We start from the raw sequence: 24,280 nt of genomic DNA, 5'->3' as shown, positions 1-24,280 counted from the left end.
ACACACCCAAAATGACAATAAATAAAGATAAGCGCTGTGTAAATGTCAATCTCAATCCTACTCCAAATCATATTCATATTAATCAATGGCCCTTAACATGTATAGACAGAAAAAATTAAAAGCTGTTTACCTCAGTTCCTTACTCCTCTCTTTTCCCCCATCCTAACTCTGGCTTCCTAGTAGGTGACAAATACATTAGATCTCAAGCCTTAGTGATTTTAATCAGCCCTTAAAAAGGCAGGAAATTGTACTATATGATATAACATGTCTGAACCTTAAAATTATTATTCTAAGTAAAATAAGCCAGATACAAAAGGACAAATGCTACATGATTCCACTTATATGAGGTTCCTAGGTTAACCAAATTCATAAGAAATAGAATGGTGGGAGCCAAGTGTTAGAGGGAGGAGAAGAACGGAGTTTCTCAATTTTGCAAGAGAAAAGGAGTTCTGTGGATGAATAAAGGTGACAGCAGCACAACAATACAAGTGTACTCACTGCCACTGAACTGTATATTTAATAATGTTTAAGATGGTAAATTTCAAGTTACATGTATTCAATTACAATTTTTAAAAATGCATACCAAAATTTAAGAATTTTGGTGAAAAGAAAGATTAGTGTATGAAGGGTGCTATAGTCATTGTAACTGTTAACCAAGAACTGTCAATGTCATGAAAATCACACTTTTTTTAGATCAAAAAAGCAAGATACAGAATTGTGTGTGGTATATTTCAGCTATGTAAAGATAAAAATGTCCATATCTGTATATATGTATGTGGAAAAGAGCAGAAAGAAATGCACACATCATCAACACCATTTTCCACAGAGCATATGTTATTTTGATAATAGGGTGGAGAGATAGGGTAAATCAAGCATAAAACCAAGTCACAATAAAAGCAAAGGAATCTGAATATTCAATCTCCAGATTGAGAGAGGTCTCCAGGTTTAACAGGAAAAGATAGGAACAAAAACCAGATTAAAAAAAGAGCAATTTATTTCATTATTTAAAATGTGAAAGCTATAACCAAAATTAAAAGGCAAATTCACATTCTAGAAATACAGATGCCCAATGTTTGTACAGTGAGAACATGAACAAAGTCACCAATAATTCAAGAATTAGAAGGTAAAACAGAATACTACTTTGATCTATTATCATTAGAGGTGGGTTTTCAAGGTCTTTGTTGGCTTTATGATTTTTATTTGTATGCTTATTGGCTTTATTTTTCAGGTTTACTACCCTAAGGTAGCAGGAGATTGGGAAGAGGAGCAAAACAGAGAAGCTTTTGACAATATGGCACTGAAAGACTATTTTACGAGAGTAACTTGAAATACATAAAAACATTTTATTCAAAAAGTTGTTCACCACAGCATTACTTATAATACTAAAAATTTGGAAATAACCTAAACTTTGAATAATTGAGAGGTTATGTAAATTGATAAAAACTACATAATAAAGCCTTACAAAGCATCGCTGCAAAAATCTGTAATAACCACATATAATAGTGGGGAAAAAGCAAAAATACAAAATTGCACAATAAAGCACATATTGATCACAACCATGTAAAAATTCACACCCCCATAAAGACAAGATATTAAGTGGTTATCTTGGGATAAAATACTAATGCATTTTCTTACCTTTTAGTATATTTCTGTCTTCCAATTTTTCTATCATTAGCACAACTTTATGATCAACAAAAATATATTTTAAATAATGGGAACCACAAGATTCTTTAGCAATGCGCATTTCATCTCAGAATGTAGTCTAGAGTCACAAAAAGTCAGCCTCTTGGAGGTGGGAGCCTTGGAGCAGAGTATGAAGAATGATCATGAATGGTTGTTGAAGGGAGAAGGGAAAATCTAAGACTGGACGGGGAGGCAGGGATTGGCAAAGGAGAGTTAGGGACCAGTATGCAAACTGGTCAACCAAGGAAAGGGGCTTCGTGGAGTCAGGGAAGACTCTGACTGCTCAGGGGAGGTCTGTGAAGACTCAGTAGTAGGCACTAACGGTGTTTTAAAAGGGCATGATCAAAGTGGGATTTCAGGAAGACTATGGATTTTTTTTTGGAACAAGGGAGGAAAGAGGGGGGTGCGGATGAACTACTTGGGAAGAAGGTGAGAAGGGCTGAGGTGATGGACATCGGAGTGGAGAAAAAGAGGCTGATTGCCAGAGTGAACTCCCTATGCTATGCTTAAACCAAACATACTCCACTCTCCTCTGGACATAGCTTTGCAGGCAAACACAGGGTAGAGAATCAGCCCACAGGAAGAACTTATCAACAACCAGTTGGATCTAGATCAAATTCAGAGTTAATAAAGATCAGCTCCATTGAGTCAACTTTCTGTCATGACAGAAAGATTCTAGATCTATGTTGTGCAACATGGTAGCCACTAACCAACCACATGTGGCTATTAAGCATTTGAAATATGGCAAGTGAAACTGAGTTTCTGCTTTTGAAATGTTTATTTCATTTTAATTAATTTACAATTAAATAGTCACATGTGCCTAGTGACTACTGGACAACACACATATAGGGGTAGTGGTTCTCAAAGTGTGGCCTTTAGAGGAGTAGCATGATTTGTAAGAAATGCAAATTTTCAGGCTTCACTCACATGCACTGAATCAGAACATTTGCAGGCAGGGCCCAAAACACAGGATTTTAACAAGCACTTCAAGTGGTTCTCTGATGAACCCTCATATTTGTGAACCACTGAATTGGGACCATTCAAAATTTTTGGGATCACTTGTTATGGTTTCAAGTGAACAAGTGGATTGTATACAATAACCCCTGGTCAAGTCAAATGGGGCTTTCTACACATAAATTCACTGGGGAACCATTAATAAAAGGTGTTCAGTTCAGTGGGGACAGATAAAGAAAAGATGTGGTTTACCTAAACTAAGTCAAGTTATAGAGCACGGTTAGCTTTGATACCAGAAAACCAGAAGTGGGCTGCTCATCTTAGTGTGTGTTGGAGACATGCAAAAGGAAGGAAAAAGTGGCTCTAAGTTGGATTCAGTATCAAAAACAAAAAAATCAACCATATCCTATAAGATAATTTAGAAGAGCATGCCACTAAACGTGAAATGTAGCCTTCATTTCTGAAATGAGAGATTTGTAAAAAGAAGCCACAAACAAAACACTCTAAGGAGAGCTGCAGCATTCTGAGGCTATTTCCTTACATAGTAAAGATAAGACAGAAACACTTCCATGTAGACACAGAACCAGATGCAGGTAAATTACTGACAAAATGGCAGATGCATATCCAACATGCACGTCACTACACTCTGTTCTGGCACAGTTCAGCAAGAGCAGAATTTGGAGATTTTTTTTTTTTTTTTGTATTTTTCTGAAGCTGGAAACAGGGAGGCAGTCAGACAGACTCCCGCATGCGCCCGACCGGGATCCACCCGGCATGCCCACCAGGGGGCGATGCTCTGCCCATCTGGGGCGTCGCTCTGTCGCGGCCAGAGCCACTCTAGCGCCTGGGGCAGAGGCCAAGGAGCCATCCCCAGCGCCTGGGCCATCTTTTGCTCCAATGGAGCCTCGGCTGCGGGAGGGGAAGAAAGAGACAGAGAAGAAGGAGAGGGGGAGGGGTGGAGAAGCAGATGGGTGCCTCTCCTGTGTGCCCTGGCCGGGAATCGAACCCGGGACTTCCGCACGCCAGGCCGATGCTCTACCACTGAGCAAAACGGCCAGGGCCAGAATTTGGAGATCTGTGATAATAAAACTGTGCTTCAAGAAATAAAGTGAGAAACAAATTAAGAAATGTATGTACTGTAGCCAACAGGAGCAACAAATGAATGTGAAATAAAACTCTAGGTCAAAATGAATATAACTGTAAAGTAGGAGATAAAGCTACATACACTGAAAATATGTCATGAGAAATTTAGACTGGAATGTAAAAATCTTAGTGGAAATGATAAGAGCCATAAAGAGGATGAAGAAGGAGAAAGAAAAGGCTGAGGAAAACCATGTACATGTAAAGCTGAGGCTTTCATGAGATAGAGGAGCTTGAGGACCAGAGAAGATAAGTAAGGCCTTCACTCCTGAAGTAGAAATGTTGCCAGAAGACGAAGTCACTTAATCACTTAGAACATTGTTCTGTTACCGTATACTTCTATTGTAGGCTATTTAGTAAAAAAAAAAAAAAAAAAAAAAAAAAAAAAAAAAAGGCAAAACAAAAAAATTTCTGAAATTTTACTGATTTGAAGTAATCTTTAATATAATATCTTTGAGATGACATAGGCTAAGCTTTACACTACCTTAAAAACAATGGAGTATTCACAACTTGTATTTACAACATGCTGAAGCTGACCAATTACAGTAGTCATCAGAAGAGTCAACCACTTTCTAAGTAAATGTAGTCCTGTATCAAAGTGAGTGATTTTTAGTATTTCTCTCTGTACAAGTGCTTTATCATTTAAAGGTCTTTCTGATTACTTTCATATTTAGGGAATACAGAACTACATTCTGGGGGATTAAAAATGACCTACTAATGAAAAGTTTTCACAATTCTCAAAATAATTTAGACTTAAATAAAATTCATGTTGTCTTTAATCAGTAAGTAAAAGTAGAATATTTCTTGCCTCCCAGATAAAGGGATGTCTGTAACCAAATACTCCTGAGGAGAACACTGATATGGTTGTGGATAACTCAGTTCATGGATACAGTTATGCTTTTAAATGTTTTCTATTATAAATAACAATGTCTTTTAACAGATGGGCTTTGGGTTCAAGGGTCATATTATATACTAAAAAATTATTATTTGAGTCAGGAAGTCTCAAAATTTTTAACTGAATTTCTCAAATATGTCATGCTTCTAGTTTACTGAACATTATTTATTATTTTATGTACAAAATCTACATTAATCACTTCATATATATTTTATCTTTAGATATTCAATTCTGAGTTCTTAAAAACAAAAATTAAAAGATTTTAAGGGCTTGGCATCTAATATTATTATTTAACTTTATATTTTAAAAAGAAACCTAGTTACATGTTGACATAATACTTTTTTTTTTGTATTTTTCTGAAGCTGGAAACGGGGAGGCAGTCAGACTCCCGCATGCGACCAACCAGGATCCACCTGGCACACCCACCAGGGGGCGATGCTCTGCCCTTCCGGGGCATTGCTCTGTCGCGACCAGAGCCACTCTAGCGCCTGGGGCAGAGGCCAAGGAGCCATCCCCAGCACCCGGGCCATCTTTTGCTCTAATGGAGCCTTGGCTGCGGGAGGGGAAGAGAGAGACAGAGAGGAAGGAGAGGGGGAGGGGTGGAGAAGCAGATGGGTGCCTCTCCTGTGTGCCCTGGCCGGGAATCGAACCTGGGACTTCTGCACGCCAGGCCGACGCTCTACCACTGAGCCGACCTGCCAGGGCCAATACTTTTAATACATTAGGCTAAATAAGACAAATTATTAAATTATAAACAAAAGAACCAGGAATTTAGTGTCAAACCTAATTTGATATATGCTTACTTTTTGAAATGCACTAAATTCAACAAATAATTAAAAGTAGTTTTTGAATATAGTATTATGTTTTGTTATTATGGTCTTGATATCTAAAGGCATGATAATTTTTGTTTGCCCACTCTGTACTTAGTCATTCAATAAATATGTTATGACTGTTGAAAAAAAAGGGGGTATGAAAAGGTTCAGCCCAGCCCCAGTTCAATTACCAATTATAAATGAATGAAGTCCAAATCAAAAGATTTGGCTGTTATATATTCTTAGGTCAAATTATTGATTCAGGTCTTGAATGCATACCCCTTGGACTACTTCTAATATCAAGGGTACTCACAAAATAATGAGCTTGTATTCTTTCTGTCAACAGCTGGAAGGAAGCACATCACACACACACACACACACACACACACACACACTTGCCCTCTGTATTGGTACAACTCAAGGTGTAAGTGATTGGAGAAGGTCTCCCCCTTCATTATACATGTTATGATCCTGCAAAGGATCAGACTCCATAAAATATAGTTCCCCTGCATGGACATCAGAAAAGTTAGCCAAAAATTCATGGGGATTAAAGCCAACCCACACAGTATACCTATAGTCTATAGTGCGTATGGAATAGCCCATGACCTTTATATCTCTTAAACTTGGCTTGTCAGAATTCCACTGAGGATAGTCTCCAGGCCGGGGGTACTGGCTGTAGGCAATGGACTCACGGGGATTACCACCATGGGAAATCAGATCCTCTTCCAAGTCATGAAATTGAAAATGCTTCAGAAGGCTCTGGCCTTCTCGGCACAGCTCCACGTGAAATGAGGGAATAGGGCAGCGAGGTGGAACTTGCAATCCTGCAAGTCCCGCGAGCGTGGGGAAGAGAGAGACAAGTTCCACAATGTCTATGGCTTGCTGGCCTGAAGGAGAAAAAGATCCAGAAGAATGGGTTATATTACAGAATCCTGCCACAGCCAGGCAGAATGAGTAAACAAGAATATCTGGGCTCCACAGGTTAACCAGTCTTTTTTCCTTCTACAACATTTATTTTAGCATAATAATTTTAGAAACAATGCAAAATTAGCACCTCACCCAATAACAGGATGCAAAATGAAAGGGACCTCAGCCTATTGTCACTTTTAAAAACTATTGAAATTTTGGAAGAATCAGTTTATATAATTGATTCAAGCAAAAGTCATCAGTGGAAGACCAAACCACTGGGTAAAAGTCTGTTAAGGAAGTCTGATTCTCATAGTATGATCCTATAGATTACCTTAATAATGGAAGATCTGGCTGACGTGACCTTAACCAGGTGATCAAACCTGGCATCACTAATAATGGTACAGGCTACCAGAAAGTACCCTCAAAGTGATGCAATGGGAGCACAGAACCTCACATGCAGAGGATGTGTTAAAAAGTTTTACCAAAATCTAATCATGAGTAAGCAGTCAGACAATTCTAGCCTTTGGGTTGTTTCACAAGACAACTGGTATGGACACTTGTAAAAATATATGGTTAGAAAGATAAAGTGGACTAGATCACAGCAGACCTTGCTGCAATTGTAAGGATTTTTGCTCAAAGTAAGAAAGGAGTACATAAAAGGCTTGAGAGCAGGCCTATATCACAATCTGATATGGGTTTTAACAGAATCATTTGGCTGCTGTGAAGAAGAAAAACTCTAGGGGATTAAGGGTACATTTGGAAGACCTTAGCAAACTGTTGTTGTAATCCACCAGGAAATAGTGGCAGCATGGTTCACAGTGGTGGCAGTGAAATGGTGAGAAATATTATGAACAGATTCTGAATGGAGAGGAAAAGGCTTGCTGACACACAGCATATTGCATATGGAATATGAGAAAAAGACAGGGGATGAAATGACTCCATGAGAGGATGATGTCAGGATAATGGCAGAGTGAGAGATACTCCTGATTTCTCCCCTTGAAATTTTAACAAATTGAACAACTATATTGCAGCAAAGGAACTCCAGATGGACTCACAAGCATGCCTGAAAGATCCACGCATCGAATGGAATAAAGGTGGGATGGGTTCGGCAGAGTGGAAGATAAAACACATTCATGGTCAGCTCTTGAGAGGAGACAAACCCAGAGTGACTGGGTTACTTTTTTTTCTATTGGACATTGAGGAGGAGGGAAGCTCGGTCTGCCTGGGCTTGTTCTGAGGGGTACAGGGAAGGAAACCCAGAGTAACTGGGTTTCCTTCTTCCAGGAGGAGCTATGAGATAGAGAGCACAGAGGGAAATACTAAACCAAAGCAGTGGCAGAGCATGGGGTCATGGCCAGTGACACAAGTCTGCCTGCAGCCTGCTATCAGCAGAGACAGAAAAAACTGAAATGCGGTGTGCCAGCCTCCCAGATCCCACCTACCTCACCTCACAGGTACAGAGAGTGGCAGAAATAAATGCCACAGTTAGCTCTCCAGAGCTACTCTCTCCCCTGAAGAATACAGGTTCTCCAGTTCTGGTCCCCTAGTCCAGTGGTCAGCAAACTCATTAGTCAACAGAGCCAAATATCAACAGTACAAAGATTGAAATTTCTTTTGAGAGCCAAATTTTTTAAATTTAAACTATATAGGTAGGTACATTCCTTATCGAGGTAGTGCCCACACATGGTATTTTGTGGAAGAGCCACACTCAAGGGGCCAAAGAGCCGCATGTGGCTCACAAGCCACAGTTTGCTGACCAGGGCCTTAGTCCATTGAGATGTGGAAAAGTGTATCAGGAGGTCTGAGGTCACCATTGCTAGAGCCATAAAGTCAGAAGACTGAAGCAGTGAAGCCAAAGCTTTAAAGCCCTCATAGCATGCCCCACACACCAATGTGACAGTAGACCTGCCTATATCACTGCCACAGCAACATCTAGGTGGAGGACAGCCCAGGAATTTCACAGAGCTAAAACTTACAATACAGTGACACCTACTAGAAGAAAACAGTAATCTCTCAAAACCCAAATTTCTTTTTCCTTTTTATTTTTTCATTTTTTCCTTTTCACTTTTTTCTCATTTTTTTCTTTCTTTTTCTCTTTTGAATTTAACTTTCTATAGTTTTTATATACAGTTGTGCCTTGCCATATTGCAGTTCACTTTTTGTGGTTTCACTGTATCGCAGATTTTTAAATTACATATATCTAATTTTGTATCATGGGTTTTTTGCTATATTGCAGGATTTGGTGGTATATAGGTATTTTTATATATTTATTATTTTAATTATTTTTGTGGTAAAATAAGCATTTTCTAGCCTAAAAATTGAAAACAATATAAAAAATATTAAAATATATATATATATATTTTGTATTTTTCTGAAGCTGGAAATGGGGAGGCAGTCAGACAGACTCCCTCATGCACCCGACTGGGATCCACCCGGCATGCCCACCAGGGGGTGATGCTCTGCCTATCTGGGGTGTTTCTCTGCCGCAATCAGAGCCATTCTAGTGCCTGAGGCAGAGGCCACAGAGCCATCCTCAGCGCCCGGGCAAACTTTTGCTCCAGCGGAGCCTTAGCTGCAGGAGGGGAAGAGAGAGACAGAGAGGAAGGAGAAGGGGAGGGGTGGAGAAGCAGATGGGCGCTTCTCCTGTGTGCACTGGCCGGGGATCCAACCCGGGACTCCTGCATGCCAGGCCAACACTCTACCACTGAGCCAACCAGCCAGGGCTTTAAAAATATTGATTAAAACATTAGTATTCACTGGTGAGTACCCACATAGAATTTTATATGTTGTTAAAACTATGTAGGTTTAAGAGTGTAGCAAGTGTTTAAGAGCACAGGAAGTGTTTGAAAGAGTGTGGGAAAGGTTAATAACAGTGTTGGTAAGGTTTATAAGTGTGGAGGAAGGTTGATAAAGCCTTAATATATATAATAAAATAAATATAAGGTCACTACTTCACAGATTTTTGTCTATCGCGGGGGGTTCTGGAACCTAACCCCTACAATAGAAGAGGGACCACTGTATTCTATTCATATTTTTTGTAGGTGTATTATTAGTTTTCTTTCCTAATCTTAGTTTTCTGTGCTTTTTCCTCTTTACTTGTCATTATAGTTCAAATTTTTATATATTTTAAATTTTATTTTTCATTTACGTTGTTTTTTCTTTCTGCTAGAGTTCTTAACAATACTACTCTCAAATGCCAGCAAGGAGGAAGAAAATGAATAGTATGGCCACACAAGAGAGAAATGTTGCTCAGAAAGAAACTTAAAACAAAACAAAACAAAACAAAACAAAAAAACCTTAATCACATGGAAACCATGGAGTTAAGTGATCAAGAATTCTAAACAGAAGTTCTAAAAATACTCAATAATGGGAAAACACCAATAGGCAACTTAATGAGCTCACCCAGCATATTGAAACTTTAAAAACAAAGATGAAGAACTCAATACATTAACTGAAAACTGAGGTAGCAAGTTCAACTAACAGAACAAGCCAGATAAAGGAAAAAATCTTTGACATTAAAGACAACTAGAAATGCTACAGAGAGAAGGGGAGAGAGATTCATGAATTAAAAAAATATTAGGGAGCACTAAAGAATTGTCTCACTCTACCAGAAAGAGCAATATAAAAATATCATAAGAAGAAGACAGGGAGAAAGAAATAAAGAGCCTATTCAAACAAAAAACTGATGAGAATTTCCCAAGCCTATTGAAAGATTTAGAGCCTTGAATCCAAGAAGCAAACTGGATGCCAACTTAATTCAAACAAAACAAATCTACTGCAAGATGCATCATAATAAAAGTTTCAAAAATCAACAAAGAAAGAATCCTCAAGGCAGCTTGGAGAAAAGAAGACTATAACATATAAATGAAAGCCCATTAGGTTATCATTAGACTTCTCAGCAGAAACTCTACAAGCCAGAAGAGAGTGAGCACAAACAAAGTACTGAAGAGAGGAGTTACCAGCCAAGAATACCATATCCATCAAAATTATACTTCAAATATGAAGGAAAAATAAAAACTTTTGCAGACTTTGCTGAGGGAATTTATCACCAGGAAACAAACCCCACAACAAAAAATACTCAAGGGCATTATTTGACCAAACACAAAGAACACAAATCAAAACTACAAATAAAAAACAATTTCACAATAAAAACAAGGATAACACCGGGGTACAATTTCATTTTCTGCCTGACCTGTGGTGGCGCAGTGGGTAAAGCATCGACCTGGAATGCTGAGGTCGCTGGTTCGAAACCCCTGGCTTGCCTGGTCAAGGCACATGTGGGAGTTGATGCTTTCTGCTCCTCCCCCCTTCTCTCTGCCTCTCTCTCTCTCTCCCTGTGTACCTTCTCTCTAAAATGAATAAATAAAATCTAAAAAAAAAAAAAAATTAAAAAAAAAATTTCATTCTCTGTTGCATGAGGTTTTAGAATTTTTTCTATACACAGTATTTCTGCATTGCTGATTCCAAATCTGAAATCTGTTTTTTTGTGGATGCTCTAGTTTTTATGCAATTTTAATTTTTTTGTTACAGTTAATGGTATGCATTGGTTTTTAAATTGGAGTTAAAGGGCAACAACTCTTGGATTGAACATAACCACAAGGCAATTAATGTGTTACAATCATCTCTTTTACATAATTGCAGTTGTTTTTAAATGTAAAAAATTATTATCTGATAAAAACACCCTCTTATTTTGTTTTAAGATTGAATCATGGCTTCTTCCAGTAACCGTAAATGTAAGAACAGTCCTGATACCTACTGTTATATATGTGGCTGTTACACACTTCAACGTCAAAGGCGGAATATTTCATCATTTGTGACATGTGCATATATTGCCTATTTTCAGCGGTTCCAACTGGTTATTCAACTCATCTGCGAGAAGATTATAATGACATAAAAATTGTCCTCGACTTTCTGAACTATGAGGAGCATAACTGGATTATTTGTGTGGATCTTAAGATGGTAAATTTCCTGTTAGGACAGCAGAGAGGTTTCCCGAAGTATCCTTGCTTTCTGAGTTTGTTGGACAGCCGAGCTCGGGAGAAACACTGGACACAGAAGGAGTGGCCGAAATGTGAAGCTCTGGAAGTAGGCATGCAAAATATTGTAAATGAACCTGTAGTTAATCGAGACAGGATCATTTTTCCCCCACTTCACATCAAACTTGACTTAATGAAGCAGTTTGTTCAGGCTTTGAATAGAGAAAGTGAATGCTTTCAACATATTATTTCTGCTTTTCCTGCTTTGTCTTTCAAGAAGATAAAAGCAGGTGTATTTGATGGACCTTAAATCCAAACCCTCATACATGACAAAGACTTTGCCAGGAAGATGAATAAGGAGGAGAAAGCAGCCTGACAGTCTTTTGTGGCAGTTACAAAGAACTTCCTTGGCTACAAAAAAAGCAGAAAACTATGAACTTCTTGTTTAAAAGATGCTGTTGGCTTTCTGCGACATTGGATGAAACATGAGCATTAAGATTCATTTCCTGAACAGTCACCTTGATAAGTTTCCCGAAAATCATGGAGCTGTTAGTGATGAGCAGACTACTGCTAGAGCATCAAACAAGACTGTTCTGAATAAGTACACAAACGCAAGAACTACAAATGCAAAATTTTGCCTGAATAGAATTTAAATAAGTTTTGTGCAAATTTTATGATTAAAATAATGTTTTAATATGTTCTGTTTCGAAATTGTAGACAAATTCTGGTGCAATCATATATTTTAGCATAATAGTATATTTACTGCATTATATAAATTATTATATTTTCACAAAAATGATGCCCAAGAAGACATTCTAATTCATTATGTTAAACTAAATGTTGAAAATTTTACAATAAGATGAAAACCTAAAATCTGGAATTGCAAAAAAACTGTAGCTTACAGAGAAAAACTAATGTCAGATTGAGATCAGCACACTCAAATGAGGTAAGAGCAAGTGTCTTTGTGGATGCAACAAAAATTTTGTTCCCCAGTGTTATCCAAACAGAAAAATCACTAAAGAAATATCAGCCTTAAATCAGTGGTCCCCAACCTTTTTGGGGCCACAGACCGGTTTAATGTCAGAAAATATTTTCACGAACCAGCCTTTAGGTTGGGACGGATAAATGCATGCAATAAAATTATGCGACCAGCGTAAAAACTGGTATTTTAAAATATATATAATTGTCGAACTTACAAGGCAAGTGTCAAGAGTGAGTCTTAGACGGATGTAACAGATGGATCTGGTCATTTTTTAAAAAATAAAACATCGTTCAGACTTAAATATAAATAAAATGGAAAGAATGTAAGTTATTTATTCTTTCTCTGCAGACCAGTACCAAATGGCCCACGGACCAGTACCGGTCAGCAGCCCAGGGGTTGGGGACCACTGCCTTAAATGATATACTAGATTCTAGTGACTAGACCATAAGGACATAATAGACATTTACAGAACATTTAATGGCAAAAAAACAGATTATACATTCTTCTCCAATATGCATGAACATTCTCAAGAACAGATGGTATATTGGGCCACAAAACTAACATCAACAAATTTAGAAAGACTGAAATTATACCAAGCATATTTTCTGACCAGAAGGTTTTGAAAGTAAAATTCAACTGCAAAAAGGATGTAAAAAACCCACACAAATAAGAAAATTATACAACATACTTACAAAAAATGACTGGGTCAAAGAATAAATAAATGCAGAGATCAAATATATATATATATACAGACAAATGAGAATAACAACACAACATATCAAAATTTTTGGGATGCAGCGAAAGGAGCAATAAGAGGAAAGTTTATATCATCACAGACTTATATCATGAAAGAAGAGAGATCCCAAGTAAACAACCTAACATCACATCTTAAGGTACTAGAAAAAGAAGAACAAAGGTAACGTAAAGTCAGCAGACGACAGGAAATAGTAAAAATTAGAGTAGAACTAAATGAAATAGAGATCAAAACACTATAGAAAAAACTAATAAAAGAGCTAGTTCTTTGCAAAGATCAATAAAATTGACAAATTCCTGGGTAGACTCACTAAAGATAAAAAGAAAGGACTAATATAAACAAAATCCAAAATGAAAGAGGAGAATTTACCACAAACATCTTAGATATACAAAGGATCATTGTAGAATACTATAAAAGAATATATGCCACCAAATTCAACAACCTAGAGGAAAAGGATAAATTCATAGAACTATATAATCTTCCTAGACTGAGTCATAAAAGAGTGGAAATCCAAAACAGACCCATAACCAGGGAGGATATAGAAACAACTATCAAAAATCTCCCCTAAAAGAAAAGACCATGACCAGATGGGTGCACTACTGAATTCTACGAAACATTCATAGAAGATTTGGTACCTATGCTTTCCAAAGTCTTCCAAGAAATAGAAGAAGCAATACTCCCTAACAAATTTTATGAGGCTAACATAACCCTCATACCAAAACCTGGCAAGGACAACACAAAAAAGAATACTACAGACCAATGAATACAGATGTAAGAATCCTAAACAAAATACTAGCAAATCAAATATAACACATTAAAAAAATAATACATCACTATCAAGTGGGATTCATTAAAGAGCATAAGAAAGGTTCAACAGACGTAAATTGATCAACGTACTACACCATATCTACAAAACAAAAAACAAAAATCATATCCTATCAATAGATGCAGAAAGGCATTTGATAAGATAAAATATCCCTTTATGTTTAAAACATTCAATAAAATTGAAATAGAAGGAAAGTACCTTAACATAAGAAAGTCCATATATGAAAAACCATCAATTAATATCTTACTAAATGGTGAAAAAATGAAGGCATTTCCTCTAAAATCAGGAACTAGGCAAGGCTGCTCACTCTCTGCACTTTTGCACAACATATTTCTTGAAGTTTTAGCCAGAGCAATCAGCTCAGAGAAAGAAATAAATGACATCAATACTGGGAAAAAGGAAGGTATCACTTTTTGCAGATGACATGATCCTGCCATCTACAAAACCCCAAAGATTCCACCAAAAACTGTTAGAAACAAGAAACCAATAGAGTCAAGTTGCAGGACACAAAATCAATGTACAAAAGTCCATTGTTTTCCTATATGCCAATAACAAAACTTTGGAAAAGAAACTCAAAAAATCAATTATTTTTACAATTGCAACAGTAAATAAATAAACTACATAGGAATAAATTTAACAAAGAATGTGAAAGACCTATGTACTGAGAATTACCAAACATTATTGAAAGAAATAGAAAAATACACAATGAAATGGAAAAGTAGGCTATGTTCATGGATTGGAAAAATCAACAGTTAAAATGGTCATATTACCCAAAATAATATAGAAATTTAATGCAATCCCCATCAAAATCCCAATGTTGTTTTTCAAAGAAATGGAACAAAAAATTATCAGGTTTGTATGGAACTACAAAACACCCCAAGTGGCCAAAGCAATCCTGAGAAAAAAGAATGAAGGTGGCGGTTTCACACTACCTGATTTCAAATTATACTACACAGCCATGATAATCAAAACAGTAGGGTACTGACAGAAAAACAAACATTCAGACCAGTAGAACAGAATCAAGAGCCCATAAATGAAGCCATATCTATATGAACAAATAATCTTTGACAAAGGAGCCAAAACACACAATGGAGAAAAGAAAGCCCTTTCAATAAATGGTTCAGTGAAAATTGAAAAGCCACATGCAAAAGATTGAAACTTGACTATAGTTTGTCCCCCTGCACAAAAATTAATTCAAAGTGGATCAAAAACCTAAACATAAGATCTGAAACAATAAATTATATAGAAGAAAACACAGGTACTAAACTCATGGACCTTCACTGTGGGAGAACAATTTATGAATTTGACACCAAAGACAAGGGAAGTAAAGACAAAAATAAATGAATGAGACTATATCAAACTGAAAAGCTTCTGCACAGCAAAAGAAACCAACAACGAACAGTCAGCCAATTCAGTGGGAGATTATATTTGCGAACAACAGTTCTGATAATGGGTTAATATCGAAAATATATAAAGAACTCACAAAGCTCAGCAACAGACAAGCAAACAATCCAATTAAAAAATGGAGAAAGGGGCCCTGGCCGGTTGGCTCAGCGGTAGAGCGTCGGCCTGGCATGCGGGGGACCTGGGTTCGATTCCCGGCCAGGGCACATAGGAGAAGCGCCCATTTGCTTCTCCACCCCCCCCTCCTTCCTCTCTGTCTCTTTCTTCCCCTCCCGCAGCCAAGGCTCCATTGGAGCAAAGATGGCCCAGGCGCTGGGGATGGCTCCTTGGTCTCTGCCCCAGGCGCTAGAGTGGCTCTGATCGCGGCAGAGCGATGCCCCGGAGGGGCAGAGCGTCACCCCTGGTGGGCGTGCCGGGTGGATCCTGGTCGGGCGAATGCGGGAGTCTGACTGTCTCTCTCCGTTTCCAGCTTCAGAAAAAAAAAATGGAGAAAGGAACTAAACAGTTACTTCTCCCAAGAGAAAATACAAATAGCCAACAGATACATGAAAAGATGTTCATCTTCACTAGCTATTTGAGAAATGCAAATCAAAACTATAATGAGAGACCCCCTCACACCTGTTACATTGGCTATTATCAACAAGACAGGTAATAACAAGTGTTGGAGAAGCTGTAGAGAAAAAGGAACCCTCAATCACCTCTGGTGAGAATGTAAAGTAGTATAACCATTATGGAAGAACATATGGTCGTTCCTCAAAAAATTAATAGAACTATCATATGACCTATCAATCCCTCTCCTGGGTATCTACCCCCAAACTCAGAAACATTGGTACGTAAAGACACATGCACCCCCATGTTCATCGCAGCATTATTCACAGTGGTCAAGACATGGAAACAACCAAAGTATCCCTAGATAGAGGATTGGATAAAGAAGATGTGGTACATATATACAATGGAATACTACTCAGCCATAAGAAATGATGACATAGTGACATTTACAACAATATGGATGGACCTTAAGAACTTTATATCGAGTGAAACAAGTAAATCAGAAAAAGCTAAGAACTGTTTGATTTCACACATAGATGGGATATAAAACTGAGACTCATGGACATAAATAAAAGTGAAGTGGGTACTAGGGTGAACGGATTATGGGAGAGCAGAAGAGGATGTAGATGAATGGGGAGGGGGAGGGGGGGCAAAAGGTGTAAAAAGGGACAAATATAAGGTGACGATAAATGATTTGACTTTGGGTGATGGGTATACAACATAATCAATGGTTCAAATGCTCTAGAAATGTACACCTAAAACCTATGTACTCTTATTGATCAATGTCACTATGTTAATTTTATAAATAAAATTTTGAAAAATTAAAAATTAGAAAAAGGAGAATGCCTCCATAAGTTTTTGGCTGGAAAGACTACTGTAATTTCCTGAGAAGGGGAAGAATGTCAAAGGAAAGCTTTGAAGTGAAATGTTAGAAATTTAGCTTTGGGCATGTGAGACTGTCTAGGTAAGAGAGGCTGTTGAAAATCCAAGACCAAAGTTCAAGAAAGAGATGCAGGATAGATATAAAATCTGTAAATAAACTGGATGACAATACACTTTTATGAATTTTTATTTGCTGAACATCTCCCAACAAAAGTTTTAAAAAACATGGTCAACCTGTCCAAAGATTTCTCCAAGTAAAGAGAGGGATATAATCATGCCTTTAAATTTTTTAACTTTTACAATGCTGCAATGAACACGGGGCTACATGTGTCTTTACGTATCAATGTTTCTGAGTTTTGGGGGTATATACCCAGTAGAGAGATTGCTTGGTCATAAGGTAGTTCTATTTTCAGTTTTTTGAGGAACCACCATACTTTCTTCCATAATGGTTGTACTACTTTACATTCCCACCAACAGTGTATGAGGGTTCCTTTTTCTCCACAGCCTCTCCAACATTTGCTATTACCTGTCTTGTTAATAATAGCTAATCTAATAGGTGTGAGGTGGTATCTCATTGCAGTTTTGATTTGCATTTCTCTAATAACTAATGAAGATGAGCATCTTTTCATATATCTGTTGGCCATTTGTATTTCTTCCTGGGAGAAGTGTCTGTTCATGTCCTCTTCCCATTTTTTTATTGAATTGTTTGTTTGTTTGTTGTTGAGTTTTATGAGTTCTTTGTATATTTTGGATATTAGGCCCTTATCTGAGCTGTTGTTTGAAAATATCATTTCCCATTTAGTTGGCTGTCTGTTTATTTTGTTATCAGTTTCTCTTGCTGAGCAAAAACTTCTTAGTCTGATGTAGTCCCATTCATTAATTTTTGCCTTCACTTCTCTTGCCTTTGGGGTCAAATTCATAAAATGTTCTTTAAAACCCAGGTCCATGAGTTTAGTACCTATGTCTTCTTCTATGTACTTTATTGTTTCAGGTCTTATGTTTAGATCTTTGATCCATTTTGAGTTAATTTTAGTACAGGGGGACAAACTGTAGTCCAGTTTCATTCTTTTGCATGTGGCTTTCCAGTTTTCCCAGCACCATTTATTGAAGAGGCTTTCTTTTCTCTATTGTGTGTTGTTGGCACCTTTATCAAAAATTATTTGACTACATATATGTGGTTTTACACTATGGAATACAACTCAGCCATAAGAAATGATGACATCGGATCATTTACAGCAAAATGTTGGTATTTTGATAACATTATATGAAGTGAAATAAGTAAATCAGAAAAAACCAGGAACTGCATTATTCCATACATAGGTGGGACATAAAAGTGAAACTAAGAGACATTGATAAGAGTGTGGTGGTTACAGGGGGAGGGGGGAGAGGGAGGGGGAAAGGGGAAGGGGGAGGGGCACAAAGAAAACTAGATAGAAGGTGACAGAGGACAATCTGACTTTGGGTGATGGGTATGCAACATAATTGAACGACAAGATAACCTGGACTTGTTATCTTTGAATATATGTATCCTGATTTATTAATGTCACCCCATTAAAAAAATAAAATTATTAAAAATAAATAAATAAAATAAATTTTTTAACTTTTTATCAGTGACATGAAAGAAGACAGAATATACAGGACACAAAAGTCAAATGTGCAGAAAATCAAATGGAGCAGTATGCAAACTTGGACAGATCCAGAAAGGCCAAGAACAATGGTCTAAAACCAGGAAAAATATAAACAGGAATCAATATAAAGTGCAGAATATAGATTTTAAAGATGGACCAAATGCAGAACTCCAGAAAGGGGATAACCTGCTTTAGCAGAGTTCATAGAAAAAGTACTCCAAAAAGAACAAATATTGTCTAATGTACAAACCTCATCTTTTCACTGAGCAGTCGAGAGACAACTCACAAAAAAAAAAAAAAAAAATTCAGGTTTCCCTATGCAGCAGGGAGTATATCTTGCCCAAAAGATATTTCTATAAATAATTTCTCAAACTGGAGCATTTTGGAAGATGGAGACCAGGATAATCCTAGTATAACCATAGGTTTAATACTATCTTGAGAGGAACAACTGAAGGACTAGGGATTTCAGTCTAGACAAGAGAAGATTATGTTTTTTTCAAAGCTTAGAAGAACTGGAATGTGGAAGACAAAGTAAACTTGACCTTCATTGTTAGAGAGGGCAGAAGGAAAATCACCTGGTAATATTACAGAACTAATGATTCACTAGACTGATGAGCTGCCAAAATGGCAAATGTCTCTCTCTCACAAAAGGGCCAAGTCCTTGCCAAAAGTGTGTATAGGTAACAGAGGTGTTTGTGCGTAGGGGTTGTGTGTGTATGTGTGTGTAGGGGACAGTCCTTTCCCTGGCTGAGAATACTACTCGCTTCCCCTGTGCTCTGGAGTAGGTTGCAGTTGGTTGTCACCTGCATGAAAGCCCTCCCCATACTGGGGATGCCCTCCAAGCCCCCGTCATCCATGGTTCCTCATGGACAGGGATCACACTTGTCAACTCTGGCCCTGCCACTCCTCCCTGACCCAGAGCATGGAAAGTACCCAGGAAATATGCATAGGAATACCAACACTGGGCAGGAGGGTGGACAGAAAGCCCCTACAGTATGATTTGGTAAGGTGGTTTATAAAAACTAAAGAAGCTATTAGTGTCAGCAGTCATCCACTTTAGCATATGTATACCTGGCTCCATCAATTCTGAGATGGAATCAAAAGGGTCGATGTACGGGAAAAGCTTCTCGCCTGCCTTCGGAAGCAGAGCCGTCCTTCCAGGAACATAGAACATCAGGGGTACACGAGTAACGACATCAAAATTGCTGTATTTGGCCCATTCTCCATGTTCACCTAGAGACCACCCTGATTCATAAGAAAGCATAGAATGACAGAAAATGAAATAATAACATAGAGTTTGTTCATTTTAGACACAAGTTCATTTCCTGTTATTATTAAAATTCACTAGAAGCAAAAACCTATCACCTACAAAAAAATCCCTCCAGAATTACCACAACAACGGTGATAGCACCTGAATATTGCTTTATTGGAATTTAGACATTTATCTTGATTGAGGTAAACTTTTAAAGAAAACATACATTTTTAAAAAAAGAAAAAATAATAATAAATTCCCAAACTAAAGTATCTTCTTTTAGCAAGCAACTAGCAATATGCATTTAGGTTGGGCTCCAATGGATCAGTGCTCCACCCCTAGACCCACCTCCCCTGCTAAGATGGGCTCACTCTTGACTGTGCAGAGACCCTGATAGATGTATTGTCACCACTGCCTTATCTTGTAACTATGTATCTTACCTCAAGTTTCACAGTTCTGGTTTTCACTTCTGGGTGTGTACTACCAAAAATAAGCTGTGAAAGTGTGGCACAATTATTCAAATAAAAAAAAGACAATAACAGCTTGTATAACTTTTAAGTCATACTATAGACCAGAACAATATAACTTTTGATTCCGAATCCTTAACCTTGATTAAAAACCACCTTTAACCCAGATTTAAAATATCCCTTGCAAAAGATAACTTTATTCCAAGTTATAAATTTCTAATCTTTTAAAGTTTGAGTACTTTTTTTGAAAAAAAAAATATAAAATGGCCCTGCCCAGTTGACTCAGGGGTAGAGTTGCTCAGCATGTGGAAGTCTCCGGTTCAATTCCCAGTCAGGGCATACAGGAAAAGCAATCATCTGCTTCTCCACACCCCCTCTATCTCTCTCTCTCTCTTCCCCTCCCACAGCATGGCTCAAACGGGACCAGCAAAGTTATTCCTGGGCACTGAAGATGGCTCCATGGCCTCGCTTCAGGTGCTAAAATAGTGCATTGCCGAGCAATGGAGCAGAGGCCAAGTTGGGGAGAGCCTCACCTGGTAGGGAGCTTGCTGGATGAATCCTGGTTGGGGCATATGTGGTAGTCTGTCTCTCCCTCTCTGCCTCCCACCTCTCACTTAATAAATATATGTATGACAAAGATTGTACATTCAGTGTTGTGTGTTACAAAATAACCAAAGCCATAAGAAGCTGCTATGCAAGCATTCTAGAAGGCTTTTGGAATCTGGATGTAGGATGTCCTGGGAGAGCCCTTTGAGAGGAACCATTTGTAATCTACTGCACCTGCCTCAGAGCAAAGAGAGTTTTCAAGTAGGCCTTCCCTTTATGTGGTGGGTTGTGTTAGCACTGAAAGAGGAAACTGGGCACTGAAAAGAGAGGTCTGAAGTGGATGGAAGGTCATTAGGGAAACTGAAAAATTATGACACCACCATCTATAAGGAATACAGACCTTTACAAGGCATAAGGTACATCTGTGAGAAATGACACAGAAAACTATGAAATTGTTAAGTCATAAAAAACCTGGGAACAAAACAGCACACAGCAAATCAATCCTGCCCTGTTTCATTACTAGTATATTATATATGTACACACACATAACCCATACCCACATGTATATGCTCAACCAAAGGCTGGTAGATGGCCCCATATCTGTCACCTGAGCAGGTGGGATAAAAGGGCAGGGTGATTTGGCCCTGTATGATATGTTCTGTATACTTTTTTCTTCCTTTTACAATGGGCATGCTATGTTCTAACATTGTTGTGTTTCATATTAGATGATATTAAATAATTATTTTTCTGGTCCTAGGTACGATAATAGTAGTATGGTTATATTTCCAAAAATACAAAAATTTTTAAAGGTACTGTTCATAAAAATGAACAACCTGAGATTTTCTTCAAAATAATTCAGGAGTGGGGGTGTGGGGAAGGGTGAGATGAATAAGACTGTCATGAGTAGATACCTGGGGAAGAGGAAGATGGAGACCAAGGAGCTGTTGTTTATCCTCTCCTCTTGGGCATGTTTGAAAATTTTCAACTTAAAAAGAATTTAGATGCAGCATTGTTCACAGTGGCCAGGACATGGAAACAACCAAAAAGCCCATCAATAGATGACTGGATAAAGAAGATGTGGCACATATACACTATGGAATATTACTCAGCCATAAGAAATGATGACATCGGAACATTTATAGCAAAATGGTGGGATCTTGATAACATGATACGAAGCGAAATAAGTAAATCAGAAAAAACCAGGAACTGTATTATTCCATACGTAGGTGGGACATAATAGTGAAACTAAGAGACATTGATAAGAGTGTGGTGGTTACGGGGGGGAGGGGGGAATGGGAGAGGGAAAGGGGGTGGGGAGGGGCACAAAGAAAACAAGATAGAAGGTGACAGAGGACAATCTGACTTTGGGTGGTGGGTATGCAACATAATTGAACGACAAGATAACCTGGACTTGTTATCTTTGAATATATGTATCCTGATTTATTGATGTCACCCCATTAAAAAAATAAAATTATTATTAAAAAAAAAAAAAAAAAAGTTTCCCAAATAAAATGGCTGGATAAAAAAATGGCATACCCATTTTTAAGAATTTGATTCTTATCATTAAGTTGTTCCCTAAAAAAAAAAAAGCTATCAATTTACACTCAACTGCAGACAGCTAATCTGGAGGTGTCCCTTGCATCGTGCCTACATGTCTGTCTGTAATTTCTCCCAGTGTTCTTGCTCTAACACTTGCAGTCAACTGGAACAACTCTCACAGCTCGTCAGTCTGACAGGCTGTGACTCTTTGAAGGCAGCTAACACATCTCCCCAAAGTTTTATCTTTTTAGTCTAAATATTTCACATCCTTGAAATAGTCTTCATATGAAATGGTTCCTAATCCAGTTCATTCATGCCCCCATGAAAGTACTGCCCAGATTCAAAAAACAAGATCTAAATAGTAATAAACTGGCATTTAATGAAAAAAAAAAAAAAAGAATTTAGAAAAGAAGGTATTTCCATTTTGGGGAAAAGTGAGAAACTGCCTTAGAAAAAATAAGGGTCGTGAACCCTAGGCTCCTGACAGAAAGGGCAGCAGCGCTGGGGTGGAGGGGTAGAGGCATATCTGAGGGCCTTACTGGGTTTTATCAGGAATGTTCTAGATCCTCCTAAGACCAATAAAAAGTTCTTCAAACCTTTAGTTAAAATGGAAGCTAAAATGGAAGTTAAAAGGGCTTTCCACAAACGGAGGGTTCCTGCTGAGTTCACCAAGCAAAAAAAAAAAAAAAAAGACTGTTACAAGTTTCCCCCACCCACCTACCTTCATCACTCAAGCATCCAACATGCTCTTCTGACCCACAGAGACATGGAGAGAAGTCCCAAGGCTAACAAGGTGGGCATAAAGCACCCCAAAACCCCAGATTCAGGGCACCACTGACTCCCAAAAAATAACATGCCTATATTTATGGCAATCTAGAAAATCACATTTCACAGAAAAGTTCAGAGACTTTGAGTGACTCACCAGGGTATTTCAAAATGCTTACCATGATCTGAAGTAAATGTAATGATAGTGTTGTTCGCCAGCTGAAGATCATCCAAGGCACTCAAAAGGTGGCCAACCTGGGTATCCAAGTAAGAAACAGAGGCAAAATAGCTCTGGATAATTCTCCGCTACAAATTTAAATAATAATGAGAGGGATTAAGATTTAAATGGCAGTAGTATACAGACATACTGTTCACTGAATATCCCTCCTAAACACATCCGTCTGCTGATGTCCTTGATTTTCTCAGCCAAAAGATGACATTCATTTCTATACCATCTACATCCCTTCGCCCCATAGTCATAGTGAAATCTGCAAGTCTACAAGTAAGATTCTTTTTTAAGGAGATCAGCTTTCACTTGGACACAGCAGATGTAAACGCCACTTCTTTGCCACACACTGTTCCTTTTTGTCTCCTTCACTTACTCTTATAGGCCCAGAAGATGACCATGTACACAGAAACTGATCCCTCAGTCTCTCTAAACTCTGCTAAGGGTCACATCAAAGATACCATAAAGATGTATGCACTTCCTGTTGCCGCTGTAGCAAATGACAACAGATTAGGGGGCCTAAAACAACAGAAATATATCATCTCCCAGTTCTGGAGGCCAGAAGTCTGGAATCAGGGTGTCTGCAGAGCCTTTCTGTCTCTGAAGGCTCAAGGGAAGTTTGCCTCTTCTAGCTTCTGGTAGTGGTGGAAGTCCCTGGCATTCCTTGCCTTGCAGCTATAGCACTCCAATCTGCTTCCATCATATGGAATTCTTCCATGTGTGTCTCTCTCTCCTCATGAGGATGCTGGTCAGACTGAATCAGGGCCCACCCTACTCCAATATGACTTCACCTTAACTTGTTACATCCCCAGTGAACCCCAGTTTCCAAATAAAGTCATATTCTGAGCAATTGGGGTTCAGGACTTCAAAGTATCTTTTTGAGGGGCACAATTCAACACATAACAATAGCAGTGGGCAGGGCCTTTCCTCTGACCACTTTCTAACCAAGCAGAAGATGGCAACTGCTTATCCTCATGGGCGGTGGCTGCCATGTATGGCTCAATTCTAAGTCCCAGCAGGCAAGAGAGCAAAGGAGGGATAAGAGTACACCCCACTGTCCATGGTCCCTAAACCCAAGAGAGACTTTGGGA

At 38.2% G+C, this 24,280-nt stretch overlaps 1 protein-coding gene across 1 annotated transcript in view; it reads right to left on the bottom strand.

The window, feature by feature from the left end:
- Positions 1–1,295: 1,295 nt before the first annotated feature.
- Positions 1,296–24,280, bottom strand: part of IDS (iduronate 2-sulfatase) — a 35,461-nt gene continuing 12,476 nt past the window's right edge. Inside the window, exons 7-9 of the mRNA XM_066356098.1 lie at positions 23,143–23,269; positions 19,466–19,639; positions 1,296–6,371 (exon numbers count right to left, since the gene is read on the bottom strand). Of these exons, the coding sequence (XP_066212195.1) occupies positions 5,902–6,371; positions 19,466–19,639; positions 23,143–23,269 (771 nt within the window). The 3' untranslated portion in view covers positions 1,296–5,901. The remainder of the gene's footprint in view (positions 6,372–19,465; positions 19,640–23,142; positions 23,270–24,280) is intronic.

This window comes from Saccopteryx leptura, chromosome X, assembly GCF_036850995.1.
Source record: "Saccopteryx leptura isolate mSacLep1 chromosome X, mSacLep1_pri_phased_curated, whole genome shotgun sequence".
Classification (NCBI taxonomy): domain Eukaryota; kingdom Metazoa; phylum Chordata; class Mammalia; order Chiroptera; family Emballonuridae; genus Saccopteryx; species Saccopteryx leptura.
Note: the sequence above shows the minus strand (reverse complement) of the source record. Positions and strands in the feature narration are given on the sequence as shown.